The following is a 21,326-nucleotide window of genomic DNA, read 5'->3' on the forward strand; positions in this document are numbered from 1 at the left end:
TGCAGGTCCATTAATCTCAAGATAAACCTGATTTCTTGTGTGCGTAAAGTTGTTCTCATTACCTCAATGCAATTGCAATACAATGGGAGTTAAAAATATAGGGTAATGAACAGGACAAGTTATACAGGTAGAAAGTACAACTGAGAAACTACTAGTATAAGGAAAATCGAGTGCACCAGCATCGTCTCTGTTATGATACTAATGCCTATTCAACGTGAAAAGAAAAACAAAAATTGGGTCATAGCTCTTTCTTTTATCATCTCACTTGCATTATATACTATAATAACAAAGCCTGAATAGGGTGAACAATAACAGAGTCTATCAATCGCAAAATTCTCTCTATGCTATCCACACCTGGCTCAAATGAAGGGTTTTCTTCTTAAGTTGAAAAATAGCGACTCTTTTGTACCCCAAGCTCGTAGAATCACCTCAAATCCATTTCTTCGAGTGTCATAAAAATTTCAAAGCTTCATCACATAATGTGACAAGCATGGGGATTTTCATCACTGAACATCTCTGATGCAGGATAATATTGCCCCACGTAGTAGTAGTATTCACCATAACCATAACCACATGCGGGTACCATATAATTGTTATTGTTTTTTTCAGTTTTCGCCTGACCTTTACCATCTCCCTCGTTATCCTTATCATTATCTCCTTCATTACCACCTTTTTTCTTCTTCTTGGTGGAGCCACTCCCTCCTTTGTCACCTTCTTTCTCACTTTCATTTTCCTTCTTCTTCTTCTCCTTCTCATTTTCCTTTTCCTTCTCCTTCTCCTTCACTTTCTCCTTCTCCTTCTCCTTCTCCTTCTCCTTCTCCTTCTCCTTTACTTTCTCCTTCTCCTTCTCCTTTCCCTTCTCCTTCTCCTTCTCCTTCTCCTTCTTGGCAGGAACCACCTCAACCTTCCTCCTAAACTTCTCCGACAACTTCTGCACCAGAGCTGTCACGTCCATTGTGCCCTTAACCATCACCATCCCCTTCTCCCTATCTGTACTCACTTCCTTAACCCCTACAACACCTCCAGCACGTGTCAAAAACAAAGACAAAAGTAAAAACCAAATCCAAAAAATAAAAAGAAAAAAGAAACACCTTTGAACTTCAACACAGCCCTGCGAATCCTATGGGAGCAACCTTGGCACGGGCAAAGATTAAACACCTTCAGCACCGTTGTTGTCACCGGAGCCTGTCACATAAGCCAACAAACCACCAAAAATAAAATAAGTAATATAATAATAATAATAATAATAATAACTAGCTATTAAATTAATATAACACTAAAACCTCTTTGTCTTTGGTTTTCTTTTCGTTGTTTTTGGGCTTGTTTTCCTTGTCCTTGTTGGAAAGAGGAGAGGCAATATCAACATTCTTCTTAGTCTTCCCAGAAAGCTTGTCCTTTGGTTTGATGGGATCAACGCTTTCTGTCTTAATCTCTGGCTTCAAACACTCCACGCCTTCAACATGAATCGATTTCAAGGCTTCAGTTAAGTCAGATAAGAAAACAACAGTGAATAAATAAACAATACTTGTAAAAGATTAATTAAAATATTTGAGAGGGAAAACATGTTTGTGTTCTTGATCAAGATTGGGAACCTCCGAAAGCGTGTAGGCATTTGATGATTTTTGATGCGCATTCGTCACAGTGCATGTCGATCTTCAAGACAACTGTGGTCGGATATGACGACGTCGTTTCCTCGTTCTTCTTTGCTCTCTCGTTCTTGTGGCCATAATCGTTCTTCTTCGCCTGTGTCTGTGCGCAATTCAGAGAGGAAGAGGTTAACATATAACAATGTACGTAGAAAAGAGGAGAAGGGTCGAATTTCAACCTGACCCATGAAACTAGCAAACAAATCTCACAATAACTGACTGAGAAATTTTGAAGTGGTGGAGATGGAAATGATACAGCAAGTATATTTATACAAGTGGGTCCCACCTTTTGCATCTTTCTTTTTTAATTTTTTTAATAATAGTAATTTCGGATTTTGGCATTGGGTTGGATCCTTTTGTTCTCTCACCTTGCACTCTCACACACTATTCTGAATATCATTTTTTAAACAATTATTTTTGTAGATGAAAATATCAAAATATATTTATTATCTAAATGAAACACAAGCATAATTTGATGTCAAACCAGTCTATAAGAAAATTATGACAAATTAATTTTAAATAATCATATCATTCAATGTTCATTAATTATTTAAAAATTATTACAATCAAATATAATTAGATATTTTATATATTATATAATCAAATATATTATTTCCTATAGTCTTCAATATATTTACTATTATATATAATATTATCTTTTCTGTAAAGGATATATCTTAATTTAAATTAATTATAAATACATATAAGTTCATAAAACATGGATAAATTATTATTTGACAAAGAAAACCTTGAATTAATTTTTGTTTAGATTCATCCCAAATTCATGGACTTTTGATCATTTTTAAATAAATTATTAATTATAATGTTTAATTGAGTAATTGGACTTGTATTATTTTCTAACTTAGTGTTTATTTGTTTGACCATTGTTATGAAAAAATAATCATTATAGGTTATTTCAAGCAGAAAGAGAAAATTTATTTTGGTGGGTATTGTTGTTCTAATTTATTTCCATTTTGATGGAAAATTCATGTATTGATTAAGTACGATAATGATAATTAATAATATTCAGGAAGTATAGAAAACTATTCACGTGTAGCAAATCAAAGCAATGTTGAGAATGAGGAAGTTTTTGTAGCTTGTATAATGACAAACCTTACAAATAGAATGAGTGTCAGAAACAATATAAGAGTATTTATTTTGAAGAATTTGTAGTTTATCAATAAAAGGATACCCAAGGCGAGAATGCTACAAGTTACTAGTTTTATCGTGTGAAGATTCATTTGTACATAAATGAACAGAAGCACGAGGAAAAACATTAAGAATGTATAAACCAACTTGAAGATTAATCAAACCAATCCTCTAGTTGATTTCGGGGTTTTGTATATCACAACCAGAATGAGAGAAAATGAGATTACAATAAAGAGATTGAAATGGTTTGAGAAACTGAAATGATGTTAAAAGAGAAAGCAGGAACATATAACATTTTACAAAGTTGAAATTTGTTACTGAAGATAACAATGACAGAATAATGAGCTAATATAATATGACCATTGGACAGAGTAACAGAAACCAGATATATCTCTTTATAAGAGGGAAAATTAGTTAAAGAGATGCAAATGTGGTCTGTAGCTCGAAATATAGAACCCAAATATTAAAAAATTGAGCCTTAGTAGAAGAAATGATATTGCCTGGGAGTGAAAAGAGCGTAGAAAGGGAGCCAACTTGTTTAAGTTGTACTTTGGAAGTCTTAGGATTGGAGTTCTTGAATAAATTTGCAAGAAGTTGATATTGTGGAGGAGTGAAACTTATGCTTTTTTACAGAATCACGATCTATTTCCTCAGCAGGTTCCTCTTGAATAGCAACATTGTTAATTTGATTAATTTTGCTGGTGTGGAATTTATCTCTAGGGGCATAATCATTCTTTTTTGTAACAAATATCAATGGTATGGATAGATTTATTGCAATAAATATATATTTTTCTAGAAACATTGGAATTCTTGATAGTTTTATTATTTTGAGTAGGAAAACCATGTTTTCTATAACATCTATTTTCAGTATGTCCAAGTAAGTGACAATAGGTGCATGTATTAGGATTATTAAATGTTGGGGGAGGTGTGGAAATATTACCATGAACATTAGTAGCAACATGGTCTACCATCATATTTCGTTTTTGTTAAACAATAAGAGAGAAGATCTTGGAAATCAAAGGTGTGAGCTCAAGAAAAAGAACATGAGATTTGATGTTGGAGTAGTGATCATTTAAATCTCTTAAGAGCTACATGACATAATCTTCACGTTTGCATTGCATTATGATGGAGAAAACATCACAAGTACACTTTGACTTGCAAGAACTTGTTGGGTCTAGTCAAAACCTAACCACCTTGTCCTAAATGACTCAAAGTTTAGTAAAATATTCTTTAACTAAAAGATTTCCCTAGGAGAGAGTTGTTGCTTTCAACTATAAATCCGAAATATGAGCGAGATCTCTTTGGAAAAAGAAATTCTTTATATCATTGTAGATTTGTAGTGTTTTCTCGTATAGAAAGTGAGACAAAATGAACTAGTCATGAAACGATACCAGGTTAGATAATCTGCATGTGTCTTGGCAAGTTATAAAATTAACTTTATTTTTTGTCGAAAGAAGACGCTAAGCGACTAACGAAAGTGCATGATAAACCATACAAGAGAAGTTTACTTGATAAAGAAAAACTTATCAACATGCTTCTTTTTTCTTTTTTTTGTACCTCCTCACCATTTTGTCATAAGATTTTTTACACATTTTTTACTTATTTTAGTTGTTACTTAACATTAACACCTTTAATAACTTAATTTGAATTTTGTTTTTACATAAAGATTCACTAGTGGAAAAAGTGGATATTATGACGACTTATTATGACAAGTAAAATCTATGTGTCATAATAAGCTCACAAAAGTGATGTTTTCGTAATAAAAGTAATAGTTATTATGATTGGTAAAAAAAGACCTATCATACGTGATCATAAGTTGAGCGATGACATTTTTGTAATAAAAGTAATACTTATTATAACTGATAAAAGGGAACTTATCATAACAAGTGAAAAGGAAAAACTTATTATGACAAATGAAATTCTCTTGTCATAGTAAGTTCATGAGCGGGTGGCAACATTGAAATTATGTTCAAATCATATTATGACAGATTTAAAAAGACCTATCATAACAAGTATTTACCATCAGTGTTAGTTCACCACCTGTTATAGTATGTTTAAATCTCTAATTTCACTATTTTTAGTTCATTCCACACATCCTATATGTTTCGCTTCATGAACATCCTGCAAGTCGTTGCCTCCACGCCGTTGACACCATTGCCTCTACACGTCGTTGATGCCATTGCCTCCCCATGTTGTTGTCCCCCAAACACCATTGACGAAAGACGTTATCACCTCCCACCGCTTTGTGCGTTATCTATGTTTCATCCTCTGTTCACAATGATCTTTGTGTTCTCTACTTCCGTTTGGACAATCAAGTTTTGTCTCTTTCCTTCACTTAGTTGTTTGAACTTCAACGAAGCCATACTTTAACCGCATTCTTTAGGGTCGCAAATTTTGATAGCCCATTTTTCTATGATATCTGTTGAACTCCATGATGGTGTCTATTTTTCCCTTCCAATCACAAGAATGCTTTGGTTAGACACACAATTTTGGTTTGGTCCATGATAGTGTTTTAAAAAAACAAGTCAACTATAGTCACCCTATGAAATTAAAGCACCAATGAAAAATATTGCTCACCAAAAATACTCTCCTTGTTGCCATTCAATATTTGTTTCATGTCAATGGTATTGTATTATGATGCACTTATGAATACATTCTAATCCGTATTGCTTGATCATGAGTTGTGATCCACATTACACTGTAAATGGACTTTAACAAGGAAATGACTTCACATAATCTCATCTTGGTTAATTATATCTAGAAATCAATTTAAAATTTTGGAATAATTGGAATGATATAGATGGTAATTGAAATGACAGACCCGCACTTGCATGTTCTTGTTACTGCAATGCTACAAGATACAAAGAAAGAGGCTTCAAATTATGGCTCCACTGTTAATTTCAGTGCACTAAACAATGTGAGGTTTTTATATAATAATACATGGGCTTGGACCAAGCTCAAAAATTGGCCAGAGTAAAGGAAGAGTAGACAAGGGGGTTCTGTTTGGGACAAAGAGAGCACAAGTCCTATGCTTTTACATGGGTCTACTTCGTCTTTCTTTGTCTCTCATTCAACAGGTTTTGTCTAATTATAAAACATTTCTATACAGGTCGAGTTTTATTAGTATAATATTTTTGTATAATGCATACTGCTTGCTTAAAGAAGTTGAAAAAGATGTTGATATAATAGATAATGGATTCTTGTTTAAATTATACACTGGAGGAGTAAAAGGGTTGTACATCTTAAGCCCACTAAATTAGATTCTAGAAAAGTTTAGTGTTACTCAAAACTGACTTTCATTATTTTTTTCCTTTGTTCTGGGTTGCCTGGAGAGATTAAGATGGGATTTAGAAGCCATTAACAGCCTAAATTTGGTTTCTTGTTAGCCATGGGGATATATAATAAACGTAATTCTTAACCCAAAATTCTCTATTTTTGACATCTTTTAAGGAAAAAAAATAGTCTTGTTAGCTTTTAATTGTTATATTATGCAAATATCAAATAGTACCAAACGTCATGGAACATCGTATAATTTGCTTAATTAGAGTGCATCTGTATCCTACCCTGTTGTGTAATTTGCCATCCAAACAAGATGTAACTGTATATTATTTGTCAGTTAAAGGACATAGTTTGCTGCTTCTTTTTTATTATTATTGATGAAAATTGATACCATATCCTTTTAAGTTTTACAATTCTACCTTAAAATGAAGGACAAAAATTTGAGATCAATCAATAAGGAAGACATGTGGTCACAACATGCTCTCGGTCAATGTAATTATTAAATATGGGATTATTCCTATACCTTGAGTAAATGTATTTATTATTATCTTTCAAGTTTTTTACTTAACAATAAAGATTTTAATTAATAAACCTTAACTTATTCTCTTTATTTACATGACAAAATAAGGCTAAGTTTTTTCCTCTGCTGTAAGCAAAAAGAAAAGTGAATGGTTAGAGAAAAATCGATGGATTAACCATTGATTAGGGAATTATCTCAAGCTTTAGTTTAGGCATAATGAAGTCAAAATTTTTAAACATATGATACTGTCAATTGAGAAATAAGTTGTAACATGAAATTTCCATAAATTATATTTTTGTCCTATATTATTGTAATACTTGAATTTTGTTCTGCAATTATGTCATGTACTTAGTCATGTACTTCATTACAAGTGTTGTTTTAGGGAAGCTGTTAAGTTCGTGGGAGAATGTTTGTGGTGCTGTGTTTCATTTTTCATGCATGTTAGAAATTTATTCATTCAATCATGATTTTTGTCTAATTTTCTATTAAACAGCTAAAGAAATTTCGTTCTTTCAGGTTGACATACAATTGGTGGCATGCTGCTTTTGTTCCTTAGAGGATAATGCTCCTACACAAAGAGTGATAGAAATATTTGTACATTATTTTAGAGAGTATTTATAAGAGTTGTAGTAGGTTTATGTATATAGTTTAATATTTTAAAGATTATTGGAAAATGTAAGTATGAATTTATTTGTTTGAAAATTGTTTAATATGATGAATTATTTAATCTTTATAATTGTTTGGAATTTGCTGGTAATCAAACGAAACGAACCTGACAAACAAACTTTCCATCTCTTTCCAATAATTCAATTTTACTTAATTCCAATCCTTAATAAAACTTTTTCTTTTATTCATATACGTTGATGATATAATTCTTTTGAGTGATTTATTATTTAATATTTTTATATTAAAATATTTCTTGGATATATCACTTCCAAAAACAATGATTTTGATCAAGTATTTGTTAGAGTTATTAAAGTAATCTGTCTTCACATTCTTTCAAATTTTTGGATTTCTTTTGTTAATTTCTTTTGTTAAGCCATGTACATAAAATGGTTAGCTATACAAAAAGATTACTTTTGTATTAATGTTGCTTTTTATAATAGACTTATTAAATTGCTTTATCTTACAAATGCATTTTACTGTCCAAACATTTAAGTTTTGTTTTCCTTTATCTCTTTTATAGCTTGTTTGTAATATAAATTGTTGAGTGACTTTTATCATATTTTACAAAGCTTTTACACTCAACAATAAAAGTTATAAAAGAGATAAAAGTTTTGTAATATATATATATAAAAACATAAACCAGAAACAAGTTTTAAATAAGTGTAAAAGCATATGTGCCTCTGTTGGGCTGACTCTTTCTTTGATACCAAATAATACATATATGCCCTATTCATGTACACTTGTAAAACTGATAAAGGAACAATCCAAACAAAAGTTGGAACAGTGGTGCACAACACAACAATACAAGCCCACAAAAGATATTTGAATTTTTTTTTTTAAATTTAAAGAAAACAGTTTTGATGGTTAAAATCTCACACAGAAGATTAAAAAAAAGTTTTCATTTTAATAAAATAAAATGCAAATTTATCTTAATTAAAATTATAATTTTAAATATTTTGTGTTTAACTTTTTTCAGATTTTTTTTCCAAAAAAAAAAATTATTCTATTAAACATTTGTCCTGCTTCTCTTCTGTTATTTTTTTTCTTATCTGGAGGAATTTTGTTTCTCTTGTGCTGTATTGTTAAACATTAAAATTTCCATTTTATCTCTTTAAATGAATATTCAAATAATAAATTCATTATACTCAAAGTAATTAATTTAAAAACAAATATCTAGTTTAATTTATCAGCACACTCCTTTTTTTTTTCTCTCCATTTAATCTGCAAACTTATAAAGACTATGCTGTTTTAATTTGGCCTAAAAGTTAACTTTTTCTGTCCTCAGAACAAGTCAATACTACTATAAGCGTGATTAAAAACTGGTTTAGAAAAAAAAAACATTCCTTATTGGATATTATTTCATCATAAAGTGGTGATTCATTTATAGACAAATGATCATGGAATTTTACTTTCATAAAAGAATTTAATCAAAACAATAAATACGCTTAAGATATTTCTTTAAAAGTATGTTTGAACTTTCCAACAAATTTTATTTAGAAATTTAAACATAATTTAAAGCATAGATTTAATACAGAAAAAAAGAAACCCTTAAAACTATGTTAACTCCCAACAATTTTTCAATGAAACATAGGTTTTTAACGCGCAAAACTTCATAAATAAGATTTATTTTTTCTAATAGTACTAATTATTTTTATTTTAAATTAATCATCTATTTAGTCATTGCCAATCAGTACAATTTTTATCACTAAATTGAGTCATGTATGGATTTTAGTAGTGGATGCACATCTCTAACAATTTTTAATGATAATATGAACATAACATTAAATACTCATTTAATGGAAATGGTACCATCCTTCCTAATCCAAAGCATGAGTCAAACAATATAAAAAATTTAACCAGAGGCTATTCAAATAAAAAAAAGTTTTTTCTGTTTCTAAAAAAGATAAAGGGTTAACCCAGAGACACCTACTCAAAAATACAATAACAATCACAAATTTTAAAGATAAAAAGACTTGTTCTCATATAAATCATTTTTAATCTTGATAAATTATGTAAAATTTCGTAACCAAAATTTATTCTCCAGTAAAAAAAAAAACTATCCTATATACACAAACTAGATGCTAAGTCTAGATATTTTTTGCTAGAGAAACGTGTCATGATAAATAATTTTCAAAAACAAACAAACTGTGGTCCAAGTATACAACCATCTCTGAAAGTTGTTCATATGAGATAAAATAAAACTCTTTTGAAGCATTTAACCTAATAATACATCCAAGAGATTCTTATTATATAGTGAAGCATAGTTTGAAATCCCAGGAAGACGTGTATTTAGTATGCAGTGATGCTTTGAACAAAATATGTGGAGAAAAAAATAATGGAATAAGATGATATGCCGCAAATTTTGAAAATGAATGGCTCGCTGTGAACAACATATCTAGTTTAAGGGTGGTCATGGGATTTTATTCTTTCACTTTTCTCTTTTGCTGAATCAAACTTAATATACTAATCTCTTTCATTATTCTTTAGAAGATCGTAATTAAGTTTTATTTCAACCAAGTTTATTTAAGGTTTAATAGTCCCTACTTTTAGGAGTTTGGTTCAAAGTGATCCTATCTTTTAAAAAAGTTCAGTAAGACTCCATAATTCCTTAAAAAATATTTAATCTGATCCTTTTCGCTCACGCCGTTAAAAACATAACGGTGCAAATGTCACCGTGGCCAAACCTGAGTGAGATATTGATGTATTGATTAAAGAAAGAATATTTCTCTGGACATTACCCAACAATGCACCAGTTTTATACACACACCTCCAGATTTCATCCTATATCACCCTATGTACTATTCTAATCAATAATAACTCAATAATGATATAATTTTCGAAACCCATAAAACTAGATATTTCACTATTAGGACGACATCAATATAACTAAAACAAAGAATCATTGTTTGTTAACAACAAAATCGTGACCATTAGATAACCTTTGCACCTCTCTCATCAATCTTTATATCTTCAAAGAAAACTCCTTTAGCTTTCCTAGACCTATTTTATAGACCCAAAATTTAAAATATGCACAACGAAAACCTTAGCCAATAACCCTTCACCATTCTTATAATCCACCCATGCAACCCCGGAATATCATTTGCATACTTTACCTATCAACAAGGGACATAGCAGTACATGCACAACAACAATTTCATGCAATTGGTAAACAATTTCATGCAATTGGTAAACAATTTCATGCAATTGGTATTAACCATATTATGATTTCCCTCCCAAGGTAGGTACCACGAAAACCAGTAAATGTCAATATCAAGAGGCCCTTCTAACTCTCTGGATTCCGACGTTTACAGTATACAGGAAGAAAATATAATATTTCTCTTCATCTTACCTTGGCCCCACATGCATTGAAACTCTTCACTTGCAAAAATAAAACATGCACTCATACCATTATGTGATGAGAGTACATTATTCAACGTTTATACCACTCTCATACATTTAATACCCATCAAACATTCCATGCAATTACAAAATAATAATTTATTATACCCATAAACCCATGTTGGTATCTTTATTGAGAACATAACCCATCACCAATGCACTCTATTGTCATATTTCACTCATACAACAAGTTAACACTTCCTACTCTTATTTACATTCTTAACCTAGCCAACCCATAACTACCCTCCAAAGATTCATGATATGCACTTATCCCTTACTACAAGACCACATGCACTGTAATCCTTCAACCCGTGCATTCATATTCTGGGAATAACACCCCAAACCATTTTTTTTTCCTTAGCAACCCACAACCTTCCAATTGGGTATACTATCTATCCACACCATTTCTCAAGATTAACAAGTTTCAAAGGAAACACATCATACTCAATCAATACATCAAAAAGTTAACTCTCCTTACCTGGGTTTTCCAGTGAATTCTTTAAAGGCTCTTTGGTTCCTAGAAAATCCCGTGACTGCAACAAGGGCCCTTGCACAACTCCTTGGTACTCACAGTCTTCTCTCTATTACTCACTACGCTCATGGTGGAGGACAAAAAGTGATGGTTTCTCTCTTGCGCACTCTCTCGAGTTATTCTGGAATGTAGCTTAGGGTTGCTTCTTATTTCGCACATAAGCCGTTGGAGGCCGCGTGTTCTTCCTCCTCCGCTGTCGCCGTCGTTGAGGATACCCAGCTAGTGGCTCCCCTGCGCCCTCGGGTCTCGTCGGATTCCCTCCAGTACCACTGGGATACGTCGGTGCGGTTCCCCATCGGTCTCGGTCCGATTGTGGTGGCTGTTGGGATTTGCACCTAACTTACGTCATTTTAATTTTTTTAAAACATTTACACAGTGCAACATCTTCAAACATGCCACGTATTCATCAAACTGCACAACTCACTCAGGTTTGACCATGGTGACATTTGCACCGTTATGTTTTTAACAGCATTAGTGAAAAAGACCAGATTGAACATTTTTTAATCAAATATGAGGTCTTACTGAATTTTTTTAAAAAATAGGATCAATTTGAACCAAATTTCTAAAAGTAAAACCAAATAATGTATTAAGCATTTATTTAAACAGAACATGCTTAAAAAATTAATAATAGAAAACAAAAGTCTGAAAGCAACAATTCTCTCTGATATCTGAATGTGGTGGTACAAGTGTAGGGTTTCTGAAGCTGGTTTTGTCTCAACATGAGCCTCATTTTTTACCTTTTTTCCCGATCAACAATTTAAGAAAGAAGTACCCAGTGAGCTGGTTGGCAATTGATTTTCAGAACTGAATAATGAATGCCTTTTGAGAGTGAAGGCAAGGAAAAGGATCAGGTTTGTCCCATTTACAGACTAGAAATTCAAACTATATATATGCAAAATTCATCACTTTTCCACTGCAGATTTGTCCACAACCTAAATATTTTGTTTCCTAACTATGTCTTTCCTGATTGATTAGTGCCTGTTAATTTGGATTTTTCAAAATTTGCAACATGTAAAAATTCTGAAAAGATTCCTTTTTTAATATTTTCTATAAAATTTGATGGAAGAAATCAGAAAAGATTATAAAAAGATGTTGACACTGTATCTATATTTTGTCAGCTTGTGTTTCTCTTTACACGTTACAGAAAAACAGAATACCCACAAGGAGACATAGTCATGGCAAGTGAAGAGTCAGTCTAATGTCCTAGGTGGCTGTGTGTTATTGGTGGGGTGGTAAAATCCCACGTGGTAGTGATGCTTTACATCACGTGGGCTTAGACCAGCTTGTTGTGTGGCAGACATGCGCACACACCTCTTTCTAGCTAGCTAGCTTTAGATATCAGAACAAACCATAAATGATAATGCAGACACATCCTTATCCACACATAAACCTATCTCTAATCATAGTATTTCCTTTGCTTAATGTTTCCATGCTTTTCCCTCACCCAAAATTACCAAAATACACACTCCTAACATTATGCGGATAAATAAATAGAATAAGCACAGACGTGTGAATATTATCTTTATTTTTTTATTTCTTCGCACGAAGGACATATGCCATTTATCTAGATAGATCGTGTCTACAAGAATTGGTCCAAAATCTCTTGTGATTTGAGTGAATCAATCTCAACACTCTCTCTCATAATCCTTTTCAACAGGAATTTCTTATTATATAAATGTTAGCCGCATCCAAATTTCTTAACTTGCAATATAGCAAGTCATTTTAACACATGTTGATGCCGATATGTTGCCTTTATCTGCATTTGCACCTGCACTTTACTTGGTTTCTCTGTAACATAGGAGAAAGAGAAATATATTATATTATATATATATATATATATATATATATATATATATATATATATATATATATATGAATAGAGAAACTGAGAACGAGGTGCAGGTGCATCTGCAGGTTAATGTCATATCGGATTAGTGGCTATGTGGTCAGTAGTAGATACTGTGGTTGCTTGCAGCTGTTTGTGCTATATATCATAAAGGTAAGATATTTCATTTACTCTTCTTTAAACACCCAGATTAACACATAGATTTGGTTTTGGTTTGAGCTCTCCTATCTTCCTGTTAATGTACTGCAATATGTGCTATTTTTTGTAGTGTATATCTCTGCATACACTTACAAACACGGTTCTTATGCGATCCAGATTATGGTGTTATTGAATCCATAAATTTGAAGTTTAGACAAAGTAAGAATGAGTTTGTAGCTCATCTGACACAGTACTTGTCAGAATTAAGGATTTAATGATATTATATGTGTTCTGGTAACCTACTTCTTCCTTTTTTTTTCATCAACTGTTTGATTTTCCAAGAATATGTTACAGGAAGAGTGAAATTAGGAGATGTGTCCGGTTCTCGCCAAGCATTAATGAAGGTATTATTTTATCTTTGATGAATACCTGCTCAGCAGTGTTAATTTATAGTGAAAGGGTTTTTTAATCTTTCAAGATGGGTTTTAGGGCCTTTTGTCCGAAGGATTCTGCACAATTTATCTGCAGAAAGAGAGAGTCATAGGAAGGGTTTGCGAGTTAGTTACCCCATTTTCCCTTCCCTTTCTAAGCTTATTAAAGTTATGAAAATGATGCAAGTTAAATTAATTCTTATAACCACTTGTTTGCTGTGTTTTATGAAAAGTGGTGGTACTCTCCCTTAGATATTTTCTGGATAGAGAAACGATGGAATCCTCAGTTGTTTTCTAGCCTATGGTTGTTTGAAATGGACACATGGTCAATTAACAAGATCAAGTTCTCTCTTATTTTTGAGAATTTTCCAGCTTTGCTATTTATATATATTTGTCTTCTTCTAGACCAAATCCATCTTCCAGTGGAGGAGGAATATATAAAAGATTGATGAAATTAATAGAAACCCTTTGTCTGAGAGAGCATATTATGCCCTAGTGCCAGCCAGTGATATAATAGACTCTCCTAATACCATAAAAGAACCCAATTTACATGTTGAACTTGTAAAACATTGAACAGAACTGGCTTACCCATGATAAAATGTGATATATATTGGTTGGAAAATCTAGCTAAGACTGTCATACACATTTAATAATTGGATAACTTCTTTAGGGGTGTGGTTGGAATTGAACCTTCTGGATACACTGATACCAATAAAATGGTTGTTTAGAAGGTACAATTCCCAGAAGTGTCTCTTAAATTAACAGCTAGAAGCTACTACTGTCAATGTGACATTTTGGAAGAATCCAAAAGCTTAGGAACCACAGTAGTTAGCTAACTGCACCACTGTCTAGAAGAAGGTAGAAAGGCCTGGAATCAATTTATAGCAAAACATGGAAGATGATGAAGCTCAACTTTCAGTTAAAGAGAGATGATGCTTCAAATCTTATCCATTCTAAGTGATCAGCATTAAAGGATGGATGGATTTTCAAATAATTATCATCCTTCTTACAAAATATACAAGGTTGTTGGTTATTTCTCTTTGGAAATCTTTGTGTTGTGTTACTTTAACTGATCCATACAGGGCCTGCAGATGTTTACATATATTGAATCTTCTCTCTTTCGTATACAAGTTAAATTTAGTATTTTGAAAAATTATTTTACTGTAAAGTGTTAATGAAGTATTTATCTAAACAAAGTTTATTCTATGTTTTCCATAATAAAGTGTTTGTTACAAATGTTTAATAAAATTTGAATACTTATTGAATGTTTGTTAAGAATATTTAACTATATTTATGTTTTACAAGACCTTTATTAAGCAGTCCATTTTCATTATTATATACCTTAGAATGTATTATATTAGTAAGTTTAAGAAAAAGAAACCAGTGCAACTTTTAATAATTATGTTTTGCTTATTCAACATTTTATTTTATTTTATTTTATACTATATTATATTATATGACTTATATTGAATGTAATTAATAAAGTAGTATTAGAACCTAGTTGATCTTTGAAAAAAAAAAGTGAACACTGTACAAAACACTCTGGTAACAGTTACAATTTTTGTAATGTTTAAGTTTCTTATTTTGAAAGTGAAAACTATTAATTTTTTAATATAAGTTTTAAAATTTTGTTTACTTCATTGGATGCCTCAGAATTCATAATAAAGATAAAGCCACTAACACACAAAAATGAAATGAAAGAAAATAACACATGCTTATGTTTTTGGGATGATTAAAATAGAACTTATTTTTTACTTGTAACAAAACATGTGAAGTTTTTGTTTATATGGCTATTGCAAGAGTTGTGAAGAATATTTTGTTAATATGAATTATTCATTTGCCAAAAAAAGTGGAAGGAAGTGGTAATATTGGAGTCACAGTAATTAGACATTGTTAAAAGATATTTGAAGGAATTAACATTAACAGAAAAACAAATATAAATAGAAAAAGACTTGAATCAATTTTTATACAAAGATATTAGAAATTCCACATCTTAGAAATCCTTTTGGGAGGTCAATTTTAGTCGGACCTTCGTCACCACGTCTTTCTACTTTATTTTATTTTATTGTTATGTTACTTTTAATTTTCATGAAATTCTAAACCTTTAAGATTAATTTTCTTATAATTTTAATAATAAATTTTGAGGTCTAAAATATGCAATGAGTTATTCAATTTATTTATTTATTAAAGTTTATTGTTTTATTCTTTTTATCTTGAGTTCTGATTATTTCTTTTAAGATTGTCTTAAAATGATACTGAGAGTCAATTTTATGCAATGTAATTAATAATAACTTACTATTTTTTAATTAATAATTTTTTATGTGAGTAATTAGTAATTTTATATGTATACGGTGGAGCATATAAAAGACAATCAGTATAATGTGGAACAAAATAAATTTGATTAGTTCTTTTTATTTATATATGATGAAATAAGTGATTAAAACCAATAATGAATTGATTAGTACTATTCTAGTTAATTCAATATTTAACAATTTTTGTTCAATAAAAAGATTAGTACTTTAATCATGTACAGTGGAATGAATAAAATATAAATTGAATCTTAGTTATATACCATGGAATAATTAATTTGAGTGGTTATTTTTATTAATTTGAGTGATTACTTTAATTAATTTGAATTCTCTAATTTTAAATTAACTGAATAACATTAAAAAAAATCAATGAAGAATCATAATTTGAAAAAACAAGAATATCAACCTAATTTCATTACATTTATTTAAGTTTTTTACATTTTTTTTACTACTAAACAATCCTCTCAATTTCATCTTATTGGAATTTGCATAGGATTTGCATTTTCATTCATTAAGTTACACAGGATAATTATTATTTTTTGTTTGTCAAACAGTTTCATTGTAAGTTTTATAAGAACTAAATTATTAAAAGTTAATTTCGAAATTTTTGGAAGATGACTTGAACTAAATTTTATTCTAATTGGTATTCATATAATAATATTAAATTGTTATAATAAAATAATATCAGTTTGACCGTATAACGTAAGAAAAAGACATTACTCTAATAAATTTTAAAAAAAAGTGTGGAGATGAAAAAAATAAAAAAGAGTGAAAAGACCATTCACTATTAATTTAATAAAATAAAATAACGCATATAGGAGAAGGAAAATAAAAAGTGTAATGGAGTTGATAAAATTAATGTCATATGAGAATGTTTACATAATCTTAGCAAAAGGTTGCTAATAAACTATTCATTTGTTAAAGATGTCTAAGAAATATTGTGTAATACATGACATCTTTGAAGTATAAAGTGGAAGAAAACCTTAAGTGAACTCAAAAGTTTTAAACTCAAATCTCAAAATAGAAGAGAACAAAACTTCAAGAATAAAGTGAGAAATGCATATTTATTAGTTATAGTTTAATGTTAAAAGAGTTACAAACTATACAAATTGAAGAATTAATCAAGATCCATATTGATGAGAATACTTATACAAATTGATCAGAAATGTGAAAAAACAATTTCAACATGATTTATCACCTAAAAAAATTGAATATGAAAATGAAAAATTAATCCTAAGTGCACTATATTTCTCAAGCCTAAGTTCTTCATTTTCATATTGAGCTAATTCTAATAAAATAAGGAATTTGAGTGATATTTTGAATATATGATTATTGTTGTATAAACTAGAAAATTCTGAAAACAACTACATATGAAATTTTTGAAAAGAAGACTATCCAACAAGAAAAAATTATTTATGTGAAATTTTGGGGGAAAAGAGAAAAATTAGGTGAGAAAATAAAAAATAAAATAAAAAAATAAAATAAAAAATAAAAATAAAAAATATGATAAAAATTAAATAGAATAATCACTGATTTAATAATTGATTTTTTGTGAAAAAAAATCAGTCACTATTTCAATTATTAAATGATAAAAATCATAAAATTAATTTTCGATTATAGTAGTATGAATTTTGTTCAGTGACTAATTGCAGTTACTATTCACCAATTTTAATTTGTAGTAGTAAAAACAAATTGAAATTTGAATGGTTAATAATATTATTTAACTTTTTATATTTCTAATTAATACTCAGAGCATTACTATAAATTTTAAAAGTTATTTTTCATTTATATAAAATAATAATTCAATTTCTAAATTATTTCCTTTTAGTTCTACATTTAATATGCAAAGTTTTACTAACAAACTAAATTTGTTAATTTGATTATAGAGTTCATCAAAGATGCATATATAATAATTATGTAATAGTTTTACATTCTGTATATAACAGATGTAAATTCACAATTCAAATAATGACATATTAATCATATATTTTCAAAATTAAATCCTAACAAATATTAAGATTTAATCTTGCACTTATATGCTCATATACACACGAAAAGAAAACAATGTAAAAACATGCTAAAAAAGGTTATCTCAGTCATGGTAAATTTATTATCAGTATATAATGACTTGTGGAATATATGATACTTGTATGTTTAAATTGAGATTTTTGTTAGTAGAAAAATGTAGTTATCAAGTACTTGTGACTAATAAATACAAAACTCTTTTATATGGTGTATGTTTATGCTGTTGTACAATTTAATTCTTTTTTATTACATAAAGAAAAATAATTAATAATTTTCATTGAAAACCCTCTTTTCTTTTTCACTTCCATTACAGTACTCTCAACTTCTTTTTTACATATTTTGGAGAAAAAAAAACTTGAGGTAATACTTTGTAATCATGATATAGCTATAAATTTATAAGTTATATTACATTACTTTATTTTAATTATAATAATACTAAGTTATGTATTAAATTAATTTATTACAACTATTATAATCTTAGATGATGTAGTATTTCATAAATAACCAAACCAATCTATATCATCCCATTTCGACTAAATTCAGTACATTATATATATTTTGTTCAACTATTGTAGTCTGAATATATATATATATATATATATATATATATATATATATATATATATATATATATATATAGTGTTTGTTCACTTAATTTTTCATTGTTTGAAAATGTAAATTCTTAAAAGTTTACAAAATACATTTATTTATATATATATATATATATATATATATATATATATATTTTTTGTAAACATCCCAATTTAGTAATATAAAACTACTAAAATGAAATATTACATGGATAATGATATAACAAGAACTATAGATTTTGGTGAATAAAAATTTTCACCAGAATAACAAAAATAATTACCTATTCTACAAGCTTTGTTTTTCCCCTCTTCAGCTGCTCTACTGAAAAGACTGTATCCATAAGTTCACACCATTAAGGTGGTCATCGCAAAGAGAAACAACATACAAAGACAAACCACAGAAAAACAAGGTTAAGCTAGAGTAATTTAATTGATCATACTACTCATACTGATTAAACGAATTCATAAGCATGTAACAGAGCATTTCAAGCATGCAAGGACTAACCACACAATACAGGTAATGACCGGATACATCATACAGTTAATGACCGACTGTAAGACCTATGAAAAATATTTACCTTAATAGTAACAATTTTATTACTAGTAGTAATAAATATTTCTTTATGAATGGAAAATATAATTAATAAGTTTATGTAAAAAAAAATGTGGAAAGCTAAATAAGAAATTTTGGTAGCTTAAATGGTAGAAAATTGTGGTGATTTCAAGAACATGGGTTCAAACTCTTTTCTACCTTTTTGTTTAAAAAAAAAAAGAAAAGAAAAAAAAAACAAATGGACAAAGAAACTTTCGGTGATTGAAATAGCAAAACACCAAAACATCTTTCGGTGATTGAAATGATAAAAGTATATATATATATATATATATATATAATAATAATAAATAAATAAATAAATAAAAACAAATAGTACCAGAACAACCTCTGATCAAGAAACCAAGTCTGGAATAGAGGTAGGGGAGCTAACCTTTCTAAGCTTTTATATTATGATTTAGTATTGTTTTATTACTATTCATGTCTTGAAATTCTGTGTGAATATTGTTAATGAAAAACATAGGTGTTTGTTGTATTGAATTTCTGTGTTAATATTATATGTTGTTGTTTTGAATTTATAAATAAGAAATTTGTTAAAAACTAGTTGAGGAACACTTTGTCTAAGGAAAGACTTGGTACTTAAGTTGTCCATGGTGACACACCTCTCTTTCCTGGAAGTCTACTCGATAGGTTTTTAACTTAAATCCTATTGAACAGATTAAGTATTGTTAAACTATTATGCAATATACTCAATTGATATAAAATATGTGATGGATTCATCTTTCTGGAAGGATAAGAAGATGTCTAACCGGCTATGCCAGATTCAACTTCTTAGTTCCCTAGAACGTTTATATTAAGGTTATATTTGTGATGGTAGGATAGAGGAATCTTAAAAACCGGAGTTGGTACATCCTTGTCACAGAGCAGCCCTCGTCAAATCCAGTAAGTTGTGACTAGTCATATGTACTGGCGTTTATGGTGAGATTGATTCGTCAAACATTTGATTCTTCTCCGGTGACCATTTATAGTGATATTTTATTATTGTTAATTTATTTTGTGATATATTCATTTTGTATGATTTCTGTGATGATTGTATTTTATTATATTGGATTTGAATTTATGCATCTGAACATGATATGAGTATTATGGGGAGATTTTGTAATGGTATAATATGAGTTGAGGAATATGAGCATGATATGAGTCTCGTGGAGAGATTCTGTAATGATATGGTATTGGTGTATATGTTGATGTTGAGGGTCATGTTGTTGGAGGTTATCCTGATACTCTAATAATCATCCAGTCTCAAGTAGAGAAGGATGAATTATGTGGTGAGAGGGGCAGGAGGTCCTGGTCTATGTGCCGGTTTTGGACATAGTGTTGAGGACTAACCTTGTGGATGGTATGGAGTATTTTGGAAGTGTATTTGTAAGAAGAAGTATAAGTCATCACAAGTGCATAACCTCCCGTGACCGCTCATCAACGTATCATCCGAATGAGTGTCTATTAGGTATTGTGGAATGAGTGTCTATTGGGTATTGTGGAATGAGTGTCTCTTGAGTATTGTGGGATGAGTGTCTATTGGGTATTGTGAGATGAGTGTCTATTGGGTATTGTGGGATGAGTGTCTATTAGGGATTGTGGCATGATGGGATGAGTATCTATGGTGCGATTGTTGTATGATGGTATGAGGGTGTCTGACATAATTATTATATGATGTTTGTTGAGTGTATCAAAGTAATTATGAATGTTTTATAAATTATTTGTTGCATGTTAGCTCACCCTACTTGTTTGTGTTTGTGTTGGTGCGATGATCGTATAATTCGTTATACGGGAGCAGATGAAGGAATGTCGTCTGATTCAGTGCCAATGAAGAAAGAGATAGAAGAATAAATTAGAAGAATTCGAGTTATATTTATGAGTTTGTAGTTGAAATCTGAGTTTAAAACATATATACATATCAACTATGAATTATCAAGTGTGAGATTATGGGATGTTACCTTAAATGTAATGCTACAATATATCAATTATGAATTATCAAGTGTGAGATTATGGGATGTTACACCGACCACGTGACTTGACCATCCGGATTGTATGAAATGTCAAGTTCCAGGGGTTTGTGCACCGGTGTGGTGAAGTAACTAGACCCATCAGTTGCCACACTTGGTTAGTCCATTATAAATCACCTACGATACCCTATAGGCTAGGACCTCCTGTTATTCTCACCACATGAGTCATCACTCTCTACT

The 21,326-nt window shown here is 30.0% G+C and overlaps 1 protein-coding gene across 1 annotated transcript; it reads right to left on the minus strand.

The window, feature by feature from the left end:
• Positions 1 to 45: 45 nt before the first annotated feature.
• Positions 46 to 1,882, minus strand: LOC108333754 (heavy metal-associated isoprenylated plant protein 3). The gene is made up of 5 exons (XM_052870948.1): positions 1,826 to 1,882; positions 1,593 to 1,749; positions 1,284 to 1,453; positions 1,092 to 1,185; positions 46 to 1,011 (listed from the first exon to the last, which is right to left on the minus strand). Exons 1-5 carry the CDS (start codon positions 1,832 to 1,834, stop codon positions 473 to 475), a joined length of 969 nt encoding a protein of 322 aa, XP_052726908.1. The 5' UTR covers positions 1,835 to 1,882; the 3' UTR covers positions 46 to 472.
• Between the last annotated feature and the right edge of the window lie 19,444 nt (positions 1,883 to 21,326).

The sequence above is a fragment of the Vigna angularis genome, chromosome 11 (genome assembly GCF_016808095.1).
Source record: "Vigna angularis cultivar LongXiaoDou No.4 chromosome 11, ASM1680809v1, whole genome shotgun sequence".
NCBI lineage: Eukaryota > Viridiplantae > Streptophyta > Magnoliopsida > Fabales > Fabaceae > Vigna > Vigna angularis.